The sequence below is a fragment of the Gigantopelta aegis genome, chromosome 7, assembly GCF_016097555.1.
Source record: "Gigantopelta aegis isolate Gae_Host chromosome 7, Gae_host_genome, whole genome shotgun sequence".
Classification (NCBI taxonomy): Eukaryota; Metazoa; Mollusca; class Gastropoda; order Neomphalida; family Peltospiridae; genus Gigantopelta; species Gigantopelta aegis.
This window is the reverse complement of record NC_054705.1, coordinates 47,372,125-47,393,128: the sequence shown is the minus strand read 5'-3', so window position 1 is coordinate 47,393,128 and position 21,004 is coordinate 47,372,125. Positions and strand designations below refer to the sequence as shown.

The window sequence follows — 21,004 nt, the reverse complement described above, 5'->3', positions numbered from 1 at the left end:
GGTCTAGTTTAACGACACCACTACTAGTGTGTTTGGCCTTTAGTTTAACAATACACTAATCAACATGCAAATTTTCCTTTTTCACAACTTTCTAGAAAAAAACACGTGTAAATTCCGTGACTTTCCAGGAATCGCAAGACAGTTATATGAATCCTATATTATTATTATTATTATTATTAAAACACGCACCACACACACACACACACACACACACACACACACATATTTTTCTCTCTCCAGATATGGCCGCCTCATTTTATGCTGACGACGATGAAATCACGTGCATTCTCTGTATAGAAGTTTTCAGCGACCCGAGGACAGTACCGTGTGGGCACACTTTTTGTCGCGCATGCCTACAGGACCTCTTCAACGCCAACAAGAAGGCTCACGGCGTTTGTCCCTGTCCCGTATGCAGAAAGACAGTGCATATCCCAGACAGGACGAAACCCGTATCATCGTGCGCCGACCAGTTCCCACGCAACGTGGCGCTCGTGCAGGCTATAGATACCATCAACAAGTTAAAACAATGTGAGTTAACAGTCTTGTCCATTTGCGTATGTTTTATTGTACTGATTGGTGGGGAAAAGGTTTTTGCAAACTGGTCTTACAATCCGTTAATACAGTAATCACAGTGGGAAGAGCACATTGCTGGTTCTAATAGACCAAATCAATTCCTATTGCCGATAATGTTAACATTTACTAATAAAACTGATGTAAGCAACATATCAACACACCCAGGAAGTACATCAGTAAAAAGTGTGGCACCTCACATTTAGTCTACCAGCAAGAAAATTGGGGCCATATACCATTTAAGATTTTTAATAGCAACCATAATTTTTGCTTAAAATTGCAGTTCCATTTTGGGGTACCTCGCATTAGGTTCAACCTCTGGCATATACTGCATAACAACTGCATAACAAATAAAAGTGTGTTTTTTATTGTCAATAGATAATAGTAAATGCACAAATAATCAATGTCACATATTACTACCAATCACACCCACAGCTGTTTTTACTCCGTAAATATTTGATGGAGCACCTCAAACTTTGACGCGAAACTCTCTTCTTTGGTACCATGCAACCTATACCAAAAAGAAAAACCTATTTTTTAAAAAGTGTCCAATTGGGTGTTTTCATGACTATCAGGATCTTCTGTGAACATTCTGATATGAATTGACAACATAACTGAAAGTGTTGTTCCTACAGTGCAACCTGATTTAATGTACACCTCAGGAAGCATCAATGTTGTGTAAAGTTGCAATGCATCATATTTAAAACAAATAATAAATATAAACACTACTCTTGAAGATACATGCTATGGGTTGGTTGTGTATACTTAGTTGTATATGTAGTGTGTACATGCATAGTCAGTCTCTCATTTCTAATAAATCTTTCCCTTAAAACTCATTTATTGCAGTGACCCTGTGTTTTGAAAGACTTTAATGGGCATATGATAAGAACTTTGCTAGACAAAAAACATACTACGTGGCATCTGAAATGAATACCACTTCATCCACAAACAGTAGTAAATTAATGTGGTACACATCATGATGGCGAAAACACCCATGATATGGAATATGATAATTCCAGATATCACAAATATTAAAACCTCCAACTACAGTAGGCTATAAATAAAATAGTCAGGAATATTGGTGTCTGCCAATGCAGGGGACAATATTTCGAAATCTGAGGTAACCGAAAGTCGGTTCACATGGTTTTTACGTAGGTAACCAACTGTTCGGTTAAGTGAATTATGTTTGGTTAACCTGTGGGTTAACTAAATGGTTAGCACAAAGTTAAGTTGAAATTATATTTTAAATACAATTTTTTAGCTCAAACATAAAGTTAAAACAAAATACAAAAGAAAACATAAAACAGATTCTTTAATGCATGCTAAAGTTAACAATATACTGTAAAAGGACTAAATATCAGCCCTAGAACTGAAACAAAATAGATACAATTCTAAATTCCTTTTCTCGTTTTGCGGTCGCCTAGTTACTTTCACTTTATCGATGGTACTTCTATACTACAGTGACGTTCCAAATGTTTGTTTTTTAAAGCTCATTATGCGATGTTAGTATTTTTAAACATTTGTAACACTTTTGGATTCCTGTTAACATTAAAATCGTTTTCAATATTTGTAAAATATTATGTGTAATATATATTCCTTTAGAGATAAAATAGCAGTAGATAAGTTAGCCGCCCCCAATCGTCCGTGCACATTTCTTTAAAAGGTTTGTCTCGACTCTATACTGAGTATTTAGTCTAGTGGTTTGCTGGGCATCAAGTATCTACAAATCAGTCTAAAACATTTCTCGGAATACTAGTCAAACTTTAGGATCTCGAAATTACAATACTCAACTATATAATAAACTTCCTGTAATCATGAAGTTTGCAAGTTTTAATTTCTGAACGTCTACAGATCACGACATAACCAATTTGCGGTTCGCATAAATTTAATTTTGCGTAACCAACATACGAACAGAACGGCGGTTCGCATGAAATATTGTGCCTTGCAATGGTTTTGATTATTCATATGAAAATCAGCATGTCCCATGGATTTCAAATTCCCACATCTGGCAACTTGAAAACACCCATACCCAGCATACAGGATTTCCTCCCAACACTAATGTTGAGGACATTAAGTCATTACTTCATACAGGTACAGTCATGTTGGTGTTTCCTTCCTCAGACAGTGTATTTTTTAATACTGATATTTCTTAAATGTGCCTGTTAAGGTCTTCATAATCTAGTGGTCAGTCAATTGCATGTGTTTTAATGGAATACCGTCAGTGACACCCCACCCCCACTTGCAAAGTCGTTCCTACGGTCCTGTAGATATCTTCAAGAGTTTTATTTTAAAACAGTTTGTTTAATATGACATATTGCATTTGTACAAAACTGTATGCAATATATATATATATATATATATATATATATATATATATATATATATATATATATATATATATATATATGCCTTATGAAGTGTACATTATATTAGGTTGCATTGTAGAAACAACAGTTCCAGTGACGTTGTCAGTTTATGTCAGAATACACCAGATCCTGGTTGTCATAAAACACATAGCAGGACACGTTTTGAAAAAAGTATGTTATCAGTATAAGTAGTACTAAACCCAATAACTTCTGGCTCGGTCAAAGTTCGAGTTGCACCCAACTTTTGATAGAGAAGTGAACACCACAAGTCCTGTGATTTATGGTAAAGGTGAGTGTGTTGGTTGTAAAAATTAATAGTTTCATCTGCAATTTTATTTCATCTAGTACCACTGTATCAAGTAGCCTTGCGTTTGAAACATGTATTGGGTACCTGTAAAAAAAAGTACAATTTTTTTGTGTGGAACTAGGGTAGTCATAGATGCTACCCATTATCTCAGAAATGAACAGGTTGACCCCCAATTTTTTCTGATTCACTTTAAGGGAGAGGGGTGGTAGTATTTAAATCTGTGGCATTTATGTTGATTGATACCCTGTAGGTAGGAGCTTTAGCCACATATGTTACTATTGTCATCTATGGGATTTGATTTGGTAGTATACACACTATAGGAAGGTGTTTCTGTTAAACAGTCTCATGTAGCTTTGATCAGTCATAAAGGAAGGCGTGTCTGTTAAACAGTCTCATGTAGCTTTGATCAGTCATAAAGGAAGGTGTGTCTGTTAAACAGTCTCATGTAGCTTTGATCAGTCATAAAGGAAGGTGTGCATGTTATACAGTCTCATGTAGCTTTGATCAGTCATAAAGGAAGGTGTGTCTGTTAGACAGTCTCATGTAGCTTTGATCAGTCATAAAGGAAGGAAGGTGTTTCTGTTAAACAGTCTCATGTAGCTTTGATCAGTCACAAAGGAAGGTGTGTCTGTTAAACAGTCTCATGTAGCTTTGATCAGTCATAAAGGAAGGCGTGTCTGTTAAACAGTCTCATGAAGCTTTGATCAGTCATAAAGGAAGGAAGGTGTTTCTGTTAAACAGTCTCATGTAGCTTTGATCAGTCACAAAGGAAGGTGTGTCTGTTAAACAATCTAATGTAGCTTTGATCAGTCACAAAGGAAGGTGTGTCTGTGTGACGGAACATGCTCTTAATTTTGTTTTCGCCTGTGACGATATTAATTGTGTTAGAGGGCCGCGTGCAGTTTCATTGCACTTAGCCCAGGTGGGCAACTTGTTACGTAATACTTCTGCGCGACGGTCCTCGAGCTGTACTTTCTAATACACACCCAGCCAGGTGCGGAGGCCATGTGGCGAGTAGTTACGTAATACCTCCGCGAGTGCGGTTTTTACAACCGTGATTTGGCGACGATGGCGACAGCCAGTCTGACGATCAGAGAAAAATATACCGACTCTGGGAGAGGTGGAATAGCAGATGATAGGTGAGGTACCGCGTTGTACCCCCAGGCCATATTCGCTGTCTCTGAGAGTTTTGAATAAATAGCTAGGGTTTAGAGATATCTAGGAGAACCATAGGAAGGTATCCCGGGGGAACGTTGTCCGTCCGGACTTTGGTAAATATACTACTCAAAAGAATTTAAGGGTCAGATGACATTTTCGACATTATTTTCTGAATGTCAGTTATATTATCAAGACCATAATGTCACGCATGGTATTGTTCCATTTTGACGAAAGTGGGTCTAAGCATCCCATAAATGAATTAAATTCCACGGTCATTGACACTGTCGACTAGTTCTAATGGCGAAAACATGCTTACATTTGCACGTAAATTAGGGCGAAAGCGAAAGGTCTGCTAAGTGCCCATAACTTATTTTTTCACAAAGCGCTTCATTTGCACGCTTTGCATGTGTATTCCATGTTCCCAATGATGAATTTCCGTATAATTGGAGCTTGCGTTCGTGTACGGTGCACACTCCAAATTCGACAATGGTACGACGTCAACTGACTATCGAAGATCGAGGAAGGGCTATTGCTTGGCTTCAGGATGGCAATACACAAAGAAATGTTGCTCTGAGACTTGGTGTCAGTCAGAGTGTCGTTGGCCGACTGTGGCAACGGTGCCAAGCAACGAATTCTGTTCGAAATCGTCCACGTTCGGTAAGACCCCGAAGCACTACAAATAGAGAGGACCGCTACATCACCAATATGGCTCTACGTCAACGCACAACCACTGCACGCCGATTACGTGACAATCTGCGGACTGCGACTGGAACTCGAGTGTCTGATCAAACCATACGCAATCGTCTGAGAGCCAATAATCTACGCTGCCGTCGCCAGGCTGTTCGACCACCACTCCTACCACGTCACAGAACGGCCAGACGTCACTGGTGCACACTTCATCTGCGGTAGCAACGTGTTCAGTGGGGTCGACTGATGTTCACTGATGAGTCCAGGTTTAGTCTCCAGTTCAATGACGGTTGGGTTCGTGTTTACAGACGTCCTGGGGAGCGCTTCGCTGACGTTAACGTTAGACAACGTCACCGGTTCGGTGGTGGCAGCGTCATGGTGTGGGGCGGCATCTCTATCCACCACAGGACCCCCCTCTATGTGGTGGATGGCAATCTGAATGGAATCTGCTATCTGAATGAGATTATCCAGCCGTTGGTTCTCCCAGGCCTTCAGCAGATTAGCGGCGGGGCAGTTCTGTAGGATGACAATGCCAGACCCCATCGCGCCAGGGTGGTAACAGACTTTCTCAGACAACAAGGCATCGCCAGGATGGATTGGCCAGCATATTCGCCTGACTTGGCCCCAATAGAGCACGCCTGGGACGAATTAGGCGGGAGAGTTTGGGATAACCATGCCCCTCCGGCCAACCTTCATGATCTGGGTCAACTTCTTATGGCAGAGTGGCAGGCCATTCCCCAAGAGTTCTTCAGACGTCTGATCAACAGCATGAGGCAACGATGTGTCGAGTGTATTCACGCCAGGGGTGGATTCACACACTATTAAACGAATGTTCTAATGTGTAAAATCCATGTTTAACAACCTTCAACTTTGACAGCATGTCATGTGACTTTCTTGTATAGTGTTTATTTGTTTGTTTTTTGTAAATATGGAACAATAAATTAAATTTTTGGTGTAGTTTACATCATCAATCTAATACACGCTGAAAATTATTTGGTTATAAATTTTTGACCCTTAAATTCTTTTGAGTAGTATATATTATTTCTGCTCTGTTGTATAACCTTGATGTGATTGATGTGACTTTAAATATTTTTAAATACTGTATTATACCAATATTCATTAGACAGTGTCTTCGGTCATCTGACGAAGTAAATCGTAGTCTTACTGTTCTATATTTATACGAGTATTTGGTAATATAAAGCTTAGCTAGTCATCCTAGTGGACCTAGGTAAACTGTAGGTTATTGTCTTTATTGTGATAGGTACCAGTATTAATTCTGTATTACAAGGTTATTGAATGAGTAGTTAGGGTTAATTAAAAATTAACCAGTTAGGAATAGTGTTGTAATTCCTTTATTAAGTTCCCCTGGAAGCGTTTCTCCATTATCGCACGTGTGTGTGTTAGCGTTTCTCAATTATCACACGTGTGGGTGTTGTGTCACGGTGAAGTGATTAGCATATTGTGTAAACTAGACACCTAGAGATTAACTAATTAAGTGATCAGTTCCTGGGTTGTTATTATTGTTGTTATTAATTAACTACTGCGGCAGTAAATTGGTCTGCGTAGGTTAATACAGATTCCAAAGTGTCACGGGGATTCTATAATTCCCGTAACTGAATAAAACACGATTATCAAAATATCTCTCCTAACTGTATATCTATTAGATCTCTCTGTAACAGGCGGTTAAACCCTAGTATGGCTCGTCTCTAGGTATGATCAGAGATACGATCTTATATAAAGTATATATATTTATAGCACGTTTAGCTCACTAGAAACACAACAAAACACAATACACTTTGGAATCTGTATTATCCTACGCTGACAAATGTACAGCCGTAGTAGTTAATTAATAACAGCAATAATAACAACCCAGAACTGATCACTTAATTAGTTAATCTCTAGGTGTCTAGTTACACAATATGCGAATCACTTCACCGTTACACCACACCCACACGTGTGATAATTGAGAAACGCTTCCAGGAGAAGTTAATTAATAAAGGAATTACAACACCATTCCTAACTGGTTAATTTTTAATTAACCCTTACTACTCGTTCAGTAACGTGTAATAATTTAGGAACGCTTCCAGGGGAACTTAATTAATAAAGGAATTACAGCTCTATTCCTAACAGGTTAATTTTTAATTAACCCTAACTACTCATTCAGTAACCTTGTGACACAGAATTAATACTGGTACCTATCACAATAAAGACAATAACCTACAGTTTACCTAGGTCGTCTAGGATGACTGGCTAAGCTTTATATTACCAAATACTTGTATAATGTTAGAACAAAAAGTCTACGATTTACTTCGTCAGATGACCGAAGACACTGTCTAAAGAATATTGGTATAATACAGTATTAAAATATTTAAAGTCACATCAATCACATCAAGGTTATACACAGAGCAGAAATGATATTTACCAAAGTCCAAACGGACTAACGTTCCCGGGATGCTTCCTTTTCCGTTCTCCTTGATATCTCTAAAAACTAGCTATTTATTATAAAATCAGAATTGGCCTGGGGGTACAAGGCGGTACCTCCCCCTATCATCTGATATTTCACCTCTACTAGCGTCGATATATTTCTCTCTGATCGTCAGACTTACTGACGCCATCGTCGCCAAATCACGGTCGTCGAAACCGCACTCGCAGAGGTATTACGTAACTACTCGCCACATGGCCTCCACAGCTGGACTAAGTGCATATTGGAATGTCCGATCGCGCGAAGTATTACGTAACAAGTTGCCCACCTGGGCTACAGGCAATGAAACTGCACACGGCCCTCTAACACAATTAAAATCGCCACAGGCGAAACAAATTTAAGCGCATGTTCCGTCACACAAAGTGTATTGTGTTTTTGTTGTGTTTTCTAGTGAACTAAACGTGCTATAATAATATTACTTTATATAAGATCGTATCTCTGATCATACCTAGAGACGAGCCACAGCGGGTATAACTGCCAGTTACAGAGAGATATAATAGATATACAGTTAGGAGAGAGATTTGGACAATCGTGATTTATTCAGTTACGGGTATTATAGAATCCCCGTGACAGTCTGTTAAACAGTCTCATGTAGCTTTGATCAGTCATAAAGGAAGGTGTGTCTGTTAAAGTCTCATGTAGCTTTAATCAGTCATAAAGGAAGGTGTGCATGTTAAACAGTCTCATGTAGATTTGATCAGTCTCATGTAGCTTTGATCAGTCCTAAAGGAAGGTGTGTCTGTTAAACAGTCTCATGTAGCTTTGATCAGTCATAAAGGAAGGTGTGTCTGTTAAACTGTCTAACGTAGCTTTGATCAGTCATAAAGCAAGGTGTGTCTGTTAAACAGTCTCATGTAGCTTTTATCAGTCATAAAGGAAGGTGTGTCTGTTAAACAGTCTCATGTAGCTTTGATCAGTCATAAAGGAAGGTGTTTCTGTTAAACAGTCTCATGTAGCTTTTATCAGTCATAAAGGAAGGTGTGTCTGTTAAACAGTCTCATGTAGCTTTTATCAGTCATAAAGGAAGGAAGGTGTGTCTGTTAAACAGTCTCATGTAGCTTTGATCAGTCATAAAGGAAGGTGTGTCTGTTAAACAGTCTCATGTAGCTTTTATCAGTCATAAAGGAAGGAAGGTGTGTCTGTTAAACAGTCTCATGTAGCTTTGATCAGTCATAAAGGAAGGTGTGTCTGTTAAACAGTCTCATGTAGCTTTTATCAGTCATAAAGGAAGGAAGGTGTGTCTGTTAAACAGTCTCATGTAGCTTTGATCAGTCATAAAGGAAGGTGTGCATGTTAAACGGTCTCATGTAGCTTTAATCAGTCATAAAGGAAGGTGTGCCTGTTGAACACAGTTACAGTCTCATGTAGATTTGATCAGTCTCATGTAGCTTTCATCAGTCATAAAGGAAGGTGTGTCTGTTAAACAGTCTCATGTAGCTTTAATCAGTCATAAAGGAAGGTGTGCATGTTAAACAGTCATGTAGATTTGATCAGTCTCATGTAGCTTTGGTCAGTCATAAAGGAAGGTGTGCATGTTAAACTGTCTCATGTAATTTTGATCAGTCACAAAGGAAGGTGTGTCTGTTAAACAGTCTCATGTAGCTTTGATCAGTCATAAAGGAAGGCGTGTCTTTTAAACAGTCTCATGTAGCTTTGATCAGTCATAAAGGAAGGTGTGTCTGTTAAACAGTCTAATGTAGCTTTGATCAGTCATAAAGGAAGGAAGGTGTTTGTTAAACAGTTTCATGTAGCTTTGATCAGCCATAAAGCAAGGTGTGTCTGTTAAACAGTCTCATGTAGCTTTCATCAGTTGTAAAGGAAGGTGTGTCTGTTAAAACAGTTTCGTAGAGCTTTGATCAGTCACACAAGTGATCCAGTGGCTGTCACAGTTTTGCTACACTTTTATAACTTGACAATTGTTCTCCAGTCTGAAAACAGAAAGGATATTATTATCCATAGTCAATATCAATGCAGTTTTATTCATGCACAGATCTGTAGGGTTAGATGGCCACTGCAGCTATTGTCTTAGAGGATGAGGAGCGCAGCACATCAATTTTGAGGACACCCCAAGGATATAATGTCAAATTAAGTTCTTTATTAGGCATGCGAATCCTCTAATTATAATCAAAATTCCGACATTTTATTTCCAAATTGATCATTTCGGTGAATCATGTAAATGTGTTAAGAATATACAAGGGGGTTGGAGTGTGGGTAGTTCTCTATAAGCAGATGACGTCAGTTTTTTGACTGGATGCGTTGACATGTCTGTACAAAACGTTCAAATCACGACCTTGTTCTACACTATAATTCATAATTATAGTAATAATAATGAAAAAGTAGTCTGATATGCATTTATCTATATATTAATGAGATCTCGCACTGGGAAACGAGAACCACGTTTCGGCAAGATTCTGACTGATAACGGACATAGTCGAATGATTCCAAAGTTTGAAGTTTTAACCTGAGCTGCTATTGGTAGAAAATAACATCACGGGTAATTAATCCAGTTGGTGCCCCACTTTTTTTTTTTTTTTTTTAAATATTTATTATCCCCAGATCAAGCAGACAATGTCACGGTTGGGGAGTCTCGCATCATTGCTGTACATATTCAGTCATGATTACGGTTGATACAAAAATTTATTTCATTTAAAAGTATATATGTCTGGTGTTCTGCTATAATGAAAGTGAAGTGCATTACATTATTTCTTTTTCTTACTAGATTAATTTGGTAGTAATTAATATACGTATTACCATTATTTAATCAGACAATACTGACTATAATAAAATAAATTATTTATCATTTGTGATTTAACTTATTTTAAAGGCATACTGTCACAGATTTAAGGACCTTATTTCTCTAAATATGGATAATAACTAAAAATTACATTAATTGCTGGAAACCAAATCTAGCTATTGCATTTCCTTAACTGAACCATGATGGAGTGAAATCCATGTTAACCCTCTCGGCAATTTTAGTTTTTGAATTATGGACCATTGCCATAATTCAAAATATCATTAATAAATGGAGTATGGTCATTATGAAGATGGTTGAATAAAGTACATTTAAAGACAAATCAGATTATTTTTGTTCAGGTAATACTTTGTTAGATCATTAAATAGATCAATGGTCTGTGACAATATGCCTTTAAATCAACAAAATAGATGAAGTTTCTATTAAAAATTGTTTTAATTGCGATGCTTTGCATGTTGGTGATTTTATAGTATTTTCTGATAAAAATGCTCTCTATCTACATACAAGAAAAAAAATCCAAAACAAAACAGAACTACAAAAAGAAGAAAAGTATTTATATATATGAATTCCCAGACACTAGTTGGTTTTGGTTATTTCTCCGATTCTTAAAAGAAGAGATTGAGCCATTTTCCGCAATGTATATTAAATTTGTCATTCTCACAATATTTATTATAAATATATTTTTCAATTTGAAATTTGTTTTTCAGGATATGTTCGATAGCATTTATATTTAAATCTTTGTGAAGTATTTTCATATTATAAATATAATATTTTATATCCAATATTAACCAGTTCACTACATAAGTTAGTTCGCCATACACAATCCCAAACATAATAGGTTTTTTATTGAATGAGGTCGTAATTCCTTTTTTTATAAAAAAAAGCCACTTTTCAACAGTTTCCCATAGGTTTCTTACTTTATTGCAGTCATAAACAAGGTGCTGTAAAATCTCTGGTTCATTATTACAAAAAGTGCATTTATTAGAATATACGTAATCAAGAAATGTATTAGTGGCAAGAATTCTATGAAACAGTCTGTACTGGAACCATCTTTCATACATTTAAATGGCAAAACATAATATTCCCCCCAAGTTTAGCCGTTGCAGTTCAAACCCTTATTTGCATATTTTATCTGTGACTTTGGAATTATGCTTTTGTAGTTCAATATGTTGTACATGTCTTTACTTCCAGTATTTTTATTTAACACAATTTTCAGTTTAAAAGGTAAAATTGGGCTTTGAATGAAAACAAATGTGAACATCAATAATGCTTATTGAATACAAAAATGATTTTACAGCATTCACTAATGATCCGTAGTTCAAAAAGTTAGTTTTGACATCATAGTTATTTCTAAAAGCATCAAATGTAAGGATATTTTCTTCAGTGTCAAGTAAGTCGTGTATGAAAACAATTCCATTTTTTATGTCGTTACCATATAAAAACGGTTTATTGTCTTTTAATATCTTAGTATTATACCAAATATTCAGTACTTGAATATCTTCAGTAGTCTGTACACTTTGCTTGTGTTGTATTGTTAACCAACTAAATAAAACATCTTTCCAAAACAAGTTTTTAATACTATCTTTTTTTACGTATAATGAAATAGTCCTTGTGTATAATTAGGTCTTTAGTATTTATACCAGTAGTAGATTGAAATAACTTAACCCATTTGTTGTTATTAAGATAAAGTCGTTGTAGCCATGATGATTTTAGAGATGTCATTATGTTCTGTGTGTCAGCCATTTTTATACCCCCGTGTTTATAATAGTACTTCCCTTTTAATTTTTTCGGGTTTAATTTGACAAATAAACTGGGAAAAAAGCATTTTATTTGAGATTTTATATCTGTTTTTGACGGATTTGGTAATGCAATTAATAAATATATAATTAAAGGTATTATTAATATTTATATACTCTTCAAAAGAAGAAACGCAAAACCACATTGTCGTAACATTTGGAGAATTGATTTAATTATTGAATGGTGAGTCCGATAATTACCAAATGTTGCAGGATTGTTCACAATTCACTCTAGTCCATTGTGAGTAAGTGATAGGACACACCACCAAGGTCAAGGTCATCTGGAGTCAATACCGGGTGTGGCCTCCGCGTGTGTTGACAACTGCCTGGCACCGCCTGCCCATTGAAGCAACCAGAGTACGGATGACGTCCCGGGGGATGGTGGCCCACTCGGCCTGCAAGGCTGCTGCCAGCTCGGGCAGGGTCTGGGGCTGTGGTTGTCGCTGTCGGAGGCGTCGGTCCAACTCGTCCCATAGATGCTCAATTGGGTTCAAATCCGGTGATATCGATGGCCAAGGAAGGACATTAATGTTGTTGTTCTGTAGGAAAGCCGTTGTGAGACGTGCTGTGTGAGGCCTGGCGTTGTCATGTTGGAACACTGCGTTGGCGTTGGCCATAACTGGAACGATGTGTGGCCGGAGGATCTGGTCAATGTAGCCCTGTGCATTCAGGTTGCCCTGCACGTGGACCAGGTCAGCTCTGCCAGTGTGTGAGATGGCTGCCCACACCATGACACTACCCCCGCCGAATCTGTCCACTTCCTGCACGCAGTTTGCCGCATAACGTTCACCACGACGCCTATACACGCGACATCTTCCATCATGACGTCGGAGCAGAAATCGGGACTCGTCACTGAACCACACCTGTCTCCATCGCAGTTGAGGCCATTGTCGATGAATCTGGCACCACTGCAGTCGGAGTCGACGGTGTTGTGGTGTTAAGATGACACCTCGAACTGGACGTCTGTCACGAATTCCTACCTCACGTAGGCGGTTCCGTACGGTCTGGTCGGATATCCTGCGCAAACCTGGTATTGCTGCGGCTGTGGAGGTGGCAGTAGTCAATCGTTCCCGAAGGTGGCGTAACCGGATGTAGCGGTCCTGCCCGGGGGTAGTGACCCGTGGTCGACCGGATCTAGGGAGGTCACGTGTTGATCCATGTTGCTGGTAACGGTCCCACAGTCTGGAGATGGTGCTTGGGGACACATGGAATGCCCTGGCAACGGCCGTTCTGGATTCGCCTGCGTCTAGTCGGCCGATGGCATTGTTTCTCTGCGGTTCACTGAGACGTGGCATGTCCTGGATTGTCAACTGTCGGCCAGATACAGAGGCCAGGCAAGCGAACACCCTGCACTTTTATACTGTCGGTGTTCATGTTGCACGTGCAGACAACGCACGTGCAGTGGTGACATGGTTTGCACGTGGCTGCGTTTTTGCGAATATTCACATTTTGGAACTTTATTGTACAGTAGCTGCGTTTTATCGAATGTAACCGTGGGAATGTGTTTGGGACATGCAATGACCTTATATTCACAAAGCATGAACCGGTAGGAAACATAAAATCGGAGTTATAACCCATTTGTACCCTTTTGCGTTTCTTTTTTTGAAGAGTATATAATTGTAACTCTACCTAAGACAGTCAGCTTTCTTGTTGTCCAAAGTTTCATCAAGTTCTGGATTTGTTTTCACTTAGAGGTAAAATTACATGTTATCATATCTTCTAAATTTATTGTAAAATTAATTCCAAGTAACATAAATTGATTTCCACCCCATTCTAATTTCCAACGTGTATGGTGGTAGACTTCTTTACTATGTTTTTGCTGCCTATCCAGATGGCTTTTGACTTGGTGTAATTTATTTATAGAGCGGAAATTCCATAATAGTAATCAAGTAATGTCATGGTACTGAACAGAGACTCGGGAGATCCGTTAAGAGTAAAAGTAGTATCATCAGCATATTGAGATATTAGATATTCTTCGCCATCAATAGTGATACCTTTGATATTTGCATTATTTGTAACTAAAATTGAGAGGATTTCAGAAGAAATTATAAAGATATACAGTGACAGATGGTCTCCCTGTCTACATCCTCTTTCAAATTAAAAAGTTTCTGATAAATAACCATTTTGCAGAACACTAGAAATGGAATTTTTATAAAATGTTTTAATCCAACATTTTATTGAACTTTTAAAATTAAATATTTCTAACGCTTTTTCAATAAAAGTCCATGATACCGAGTAAAAGGCTTTTTCGAAATCCAATAGTACTAACGGACCAGATATATTGTGCGTTTCATTTTATTGCATTAGGTCATATATCAAACGTATATTCTCTCCAATATACCTTCCTTTTATAAAACCTGTTTGATTTTTATCTATTATTTTATCTAAAACCGTTTTAATTCTGTTTGCAATACAACCAGCAGCCATTTTTGTAAGTGCAGTTCAAAAGAGTTATTGGTTGCCAATTTTTAAGAAATTGTCTAGGTTTATTTTGCGTAGGAATACATGTTATTATGCCCAGTTTTTGCACATGGGATATTTCGTCAATACTATAGCTGTAATTTATTGCTCTGACTATAAAATGTCCCCAATCAGCCCAAAACATTTAGAAAAATTCGGCTGTGAATCCATCTGAGTCTGGACTTTTTTCGTTCTTCATGTGTTTAAGTACATTTAAAACTTCTTCATATGTCATTTTTCCTTCTAGCGCTTGTGCTAATTCATTTGTTAGCTTATTAAAATTGTAACTGGATAGCTCCTCAACTACATGTATGTTAGTATTTGATTTTTTATTTGGTGCAGAATATAAGGTTTGGTAAAAACATTTGGTTTCCGTTAAGATATCTTTTTGGTCTGTTACTACTGTACCGTTAATTAATTCTATCCTTGATATTAATTTGCTGTAGTAATTTCTGGACTCCATGTTATTTAGTTGGCTTTTCGCCCTATTCAATCCATTTTGCCCAGGCTCAGATGCAACGCCCTTTTACTTTTTCTCTTCTCAACTCTATAAGTTCATGTTTTTTAACTTCTAATATGTTCATGTCTGTTTTATCATTTTCTTCCAATAATTTTATTTCTTCACATAGATTCGTTTCTAATTCGTTTTTCTTTTCTTTTTATAGGCCGAATAGAATATTGTTTTCCCCCTTATTGTTTCAAGGGACAATTGCTCATTTATTGTAAACTGTATTTCGTCTTTTGGAAGCAAGTTGATGTATTCTGGATTATAGATTAAAATGGCATATTGAGAAGTTATGTTATTTATAATATCTTTAGTAATTTTTACATACTCTTTGTCTGACAGCAATGAATTATTAAATTTCCATAGACCATTACCCTTTTAAATTGTATTTTACGTTAAGAGCAATATTACACTGGAATGGTCTGATCTTTAGCTATTGTCTATTAAAACTTTTTCAACATGTGGCATCAAATTATTCGAAATAAGGAAAAAGTCTAATCTATCTAGTTTTAGTGGGTTTGGTTTCCTCCAAGTATATCTTCTTAATGATGGATACAACTCCCTAATAGGGTCCTCCAAATCAAATGTTTCTATAAGTTCTAAAAGTTTCTTTCATGCTTTAGGATGGTTATTATGCAGATAGTTTTTCGTATCTAGATCTTGATTAAGTACTAAATTATTATATATTTGTCATTTTCAAACTCTTCTATATCATATAGAATATTTACAATGAAACTCTGATTATCATTGTTTGGTCCATATATATTTATTATTGTTATTTGTTCTTTGTTGATAGTGATATCCAGTATTATAAAGTTTCTTGAATTATCAGTTTTCGTTTTGTGTATTTTATATTCAAATGTATTATTTGACATTATCGCAACTCCTCTAGCATTACTGGCATTACTGGAGAAAGAGTTAAACAAACATTTGTATCCCCACTGTGTTTCTATATATAGTTCAACCAGGCATCGAAATAAGTCGAGAATGGTCGTTCAGGTTACCGGGAGGTTACGACATGTAAGAAAAATCGAGAACGGGGTTTCGTTCTCTGCAAAACTTTCAACAACGGTAGTTTTGTTTCCGAATGTAAACCAGGCAATGCATTCCGGACTTCCGGTAAGGAATTGCATCGATGTGCAATTACAAGCAATAATAATAATTCCACATTTAAGCAGCGTCCACTAGATGAATTTACTTCCGCGTTTTGTTTTCTCGTACGAAATTACACCGATGTTCGTGTGCACTTGTGCAATTGCAAAGCAATTTCGGCAATCTGCGTTTAAGCAGCACCCACTAGATAAATTTACTTTCAGATTTCGTACCGATGATAGGAATTCAATTCTAACTTTCATATACCATAGTTGTGTTAACCAGGCTATATTTTGTGGTTACCTGTAAATGGGTTACCAGACACAATGCTTGTTTCGATGCCTGTGGTTCTAAATCAAGCGTGAAATGGGTATCTTGCAAACAGTAAATATCAAATTGTTTACATTTTAGATAATTTAAAATATCTTTTCGTTTCTGAGAGTGCCCTAGTCCCTGGCAGTTTAGTGTCATAATTTGTAAGCACGCCACGTTACATTTTTGATTATCTAAATATAAAAGTGTTTTTGGTTGTTTTTAAATCTAGCTTGTTTGGAAGTGAAGCATTAAGTCGACAGGAATAAGTGATGCAATGTGTATGTAATCTTACAGTTAAGAAAGGTGAAAGATTGGTAACTAGATCAGTAGAAATAAAAACAGGAGGGAGAAATAAAAATACTATATTGAGAAGTGGGAATAACATAAAATTTACAAGTAGGCCAGATAAGGGGTCTTACAAAACAAGATGGTATGATGCCTACACCCTGGTCATATTTGCTGCATCAGAAAAGAAACCCACAAATGAGGACAGAGACTACTAATCTGTGCACAAATAGACAGAAAAAATGTCAAAACGTCAAAACATAGTACAATGCTACTCAATCCAGCCAATAATAATAGTTTTAGTTATAAAGGTAACAAAAGTCACGTTGCTTCACTAAAACCATCCACATGCTCGACACTGTCCCTATTTACATGCACATACACCAGTGTCTCCACTGAAGACATCTAAAGTAATAGCCTGTGTTTGAAGATACGTTTGTGGATAAATTAATTGTTAAACATTATTATATTATGTGCCCCACTTTCTGTCTAGCTAGAGTGCTGCAAAATAATATTTAAAGGGTTCGAATTTCACGATGGCCATACAGCATTTGCCGTAATTCTCCCTATCTTTACTACAAAGCCCTCTTGATTTGACCCCTACCAACTGCAATGTATTACTGTACCATTCAACCCTTTTGCTGTCGATGCTGCTCAATAAATCAGATCATAGTTTGTTTTAAATGTCCTTGGAAAACTGCATTTACCTATTATGTTATGGAAAAGTACTTGAATTTCACGACAACAAATAATTGAATGCAACAAAAGTTATAGATTTGATAGTGTGAAGTAATAAGTTCAGTAATACCGACATTTTACAAGTTAATCCGATTTAACATGTTACTAAAATACGAGCCTCCGCAAGAAAATGAAGTGTTATTCAAAGTCTTTATTTTGATTTTAAAAATTGGTTGTTTGGGACAGGGGTGTCCTATACCAAAACCTAATAACTAATAAACTTCATTATATTTCAGGTAAAACAACAGAAGCTGCCCAACTAATGCTGAAGAATGGTAAACTGGAAGAGGCTCTAGCAGCTGCAGAGAAAGGACAGAACATGGCTTTGATTGGGGAATGTCATTTTATTATGTCACGGCTTCACTCTGACAAAACTGACAACATGGAGGATGTTGTCCATCATCTAAACAAAGCTGTCGAATCATTCCAGGCAGCTGGTGACAACAATGGACTGGGAAAAGCTCTTATGGTCCTAGCTCGCATTAAGATTGACAAGACTTTGGCCAAACGAGCATTCAAGCTCTTTCAAGACGAAACACCATATTCAAATGATGCTGGAATGCTGGACGCCCTTTAGGTTGTTCAGGAGTTGTCAAGTCTGGATTCAGAATTTGAAGACACTGTTGCTATTATCGGAGGAATTGAGAAGACCTTCGATGTCACTGAAAAGCTTTTCCAGCAAATATCTGCTGAAGACAAGGCTAGAGCTCAACTTTACTACAGATTCTTTGGTTTATACCAAAACAATTCAAAACCATCTCATTTTGAAATCCATCCTAAGGAACAACCAAGATGCATAGAAGTCATTGAAAATTTCTTTGAGGACAGAAAAGAGAGAAAAGAAGCTGTCATTGAAAGGGAAAAGATTCAGATATGTGTCTCTCTGTGCCGCTTTTTGGTTCGTCGAATGAAAGAATGGCTGAAGAAAGTGGAATCTACTTTTTGGCAACTGGTCCCACACAATACGCAGTGCAAAGCTTATCTTGAGGGATCAGAATGTGAAGATGAGGACGTCTGCTCTTACATGCATAAAATGTACACTCAATCTTCAGCTTTTGCAGCCATAAAGGTCTTTGAGTGGGATGTCAATTTGAGTTACATTGTACAAACAGGAGTCAACATGGTCAAAAAGCTAAACATACCTGAACTTTCAGAAGAAGTTGGCTACCTTGTAAAGGAAGATACAAAATATGATCCATGTGAATGTTTGTTGGACTTCCTTATGCCTTTGCATCATCATCCGAGATTTCTTTCAGCATTTGTCAGAGATCTCAACAGACAGTGGTCCAACAGCAATGTGTCTAAACAGATTGAGAAATACTTGGAAAATCTCTGGATTAACCCATCTGCAAAAGAGAAGAAAGATCTTTGTAGGGAGAGATGTCGCAGCACAGATTGGGTCTTGCGCATTGGATTTTTTGCTTCTCTGATGAAACTGACTTTGGATGTGACTCAGTACTGCCATCAACTTGAAGATCAGCTCATGACAGAAGCCCCAAATTGGCTTGCCAAACAGTCTCCCACTGGTAGAATACCATATGCTTTATTTATTGAATACCATAACAAGAAACCGATAGTTTCATGTGTGGCAAATAGATTTATTGAAGCCTTTCAGTGGTTGCAAGGCAAGGAAGCAGATCCTATGGAATCCATCATAAAATTTACAGAATTTGTAAAGGTTCTTTCATTCAGAGATCGACCAGCTCTGCTTCCTGCAAAAGCTATGATGTTGTTCTGGCTTGAAATCTTCGTCTCTCTTTCTTTGTTCCTTCTGGCTAAGTTGTCAACTGCTGGTACTCACTTTGTTCTGCCTGCCACATACCTGGCTACAGTTAGCTTTGTAGATTTGTCATTTGCAAAAGAAAGTCGACCAATTCAAGAACTTGTCCACTTGTACGAGAATCAGAGAAAGATAAAACTTTTGCCGGATTGTCTTCAGACAATAGTTGGGTTAGTATGTGGCTACAGATCTCACATGAGTTTGCTCCGACTGCTATTTACACAAAGCAAAGATGACTACTTGGCTGCTGAACGATGCTTGGTGCTAACACTGGTTTTCCTGGTGAATGTTGGCTTATTGCTTCCAGCCGTCTATGAAGATCACATCATGAGGTCAGTCATGAGGCTACATCTTCACGATTCAGCTCCACAACGTCTGTACATGACGCTGCAGGCAGTGGGTAGAGCAAAAGGACTGGCTGACATTGCTGCTATACTTCGAGACCTGCTGCATGAGCAGGAAGATGAACTGCTGGATTGTTGGTGGAGCTGGAATAGTAGCAGACAACAAGGAGTGCAGCATCGTCAGTTGACTGATTTGTCTAAATTCCCTAAAGGCTTTCTTGCCTTCAGGTCTGCAGGAAACTTTGATACTGAAGGTGAAGAATTCTTTGATGCAAATTCTCGGCTTGAAGCTGAAGTGGAGTTGGCTGTAGACCATGACAGGTTTCAGAGAGAACACCAAGAGCTGGCCAGACAGGAAAAGGAAAACAATGCTTACAGGATTATTCTGCGATTCATCACAAATATAATTATGAAGTATCATATCACAAATCTGGCAAGGAGAGCACTTTATCAGGAGATGCTTGAGACGTTTGCACCATTTGCTATTAAGGAGACATTTTGTGGTGTCTGTGGAGTTAATCTAAGTACTCCAGAAACAGAAGAATCTGTCTCAAGTTCAGAGAATGACCTCACAACCGCAGCAAGGTCACAGGAAACTTTAAGGAAACATAGAATATCACCAGAACACAATGAAAAGAATATTCAGTTTGAAAGCTTCAAGAGATTGTTTTATGTTGATAACATGCGAAAACTTCTTCATGAGCTTAGCTTTTTTATAGGATTCCACAAGCTACGCAACCCGGAGATGAAAGCTACTGCTTATGCTGATGTATCTCTTGATATTGATCGGCTGTTGTCGAAGATGGACAACGTGAAGACTGTTCTTCAAAACATAATGGAGAATCGCAGTTGGGAGAAAATCAAAGAATTGCGTCGTGCTCTGTTTACATTATACCAAGATTATTTGTTTGCACGAGCTGTCATAGTACGCAAGTTCAACAAACATAAGGTAAGATTTGTGTTCCTGAAAACATTTAAGATTTAACAGACTGTGTATGCTTCATGATATGCAGGGTAACCTTTCTTGGCCCTTGGCTCCGGCAAACGTTATGAGCAATTAATCTTTTTAACAAAGTAAAATTTGTAACATTTAATAGTAATATAATGCAGTGCTTTCCTTAAGAACTGGATGGCATGATTATTTTTTTTAATTTTCGATTCGATTTAGACCGAAAATAGACATGAAATGCAAGAACGTCTATAATAATTAAAACAAATTATATAAAAATTATATATAATAACCAGATTATTAAAATATTTTTTTAATAGTCACAATGCATAGTACATGCATCAGGAGTTAATTGAATATGAACATTTTATGTTAGTGTGAAAACGTATGTATTACATTTTTTATAAGATTACTTAAA

General features: G+C 37.4%; 1 protein-coding gene across 1 annotated transcript; it reads left to right on the top strand.

The window, feature by feature from the left end:
• Positions 1-242: 242 nt before the first annotated feature.
• On the top strand, positions 243-18,090 carry LOC121378121 (LON peptidase N-terminal domain and RING finger protein 1-like). Its single transcript, XM_041506221.1, has 2 exons — positions 243-528; positions 17,750-18,090. The coding sequence occupies exons 1-2, from the start codon at positions 243-245 to the stop codon at positions 18,088-18,090; spliced, it is 627 nt and encodes a 208-aa protein (XP_041362155.1).
• Positions 18,091-21,004: the final 2,914 nt, after the last annotated feature.

What these genes read in the sequence shown, in the direction of transcription:
- LOC121378121 (XM_041506221.1), top strand. Translation starts at nt 243, where the DNA reads ATGGCCGCCTCATTTTATGCTGACGACGATGAAATCACGTGCATTCTC. An exon ending in CATCAACAAGTTAAAACAAT is followed by an intron (nt 529 to 17,749) that starts GTGAGTTAACAG and finishes ATTATATTTCAG; the next exon opens with GTAAAACAACAGAAGCTGCC.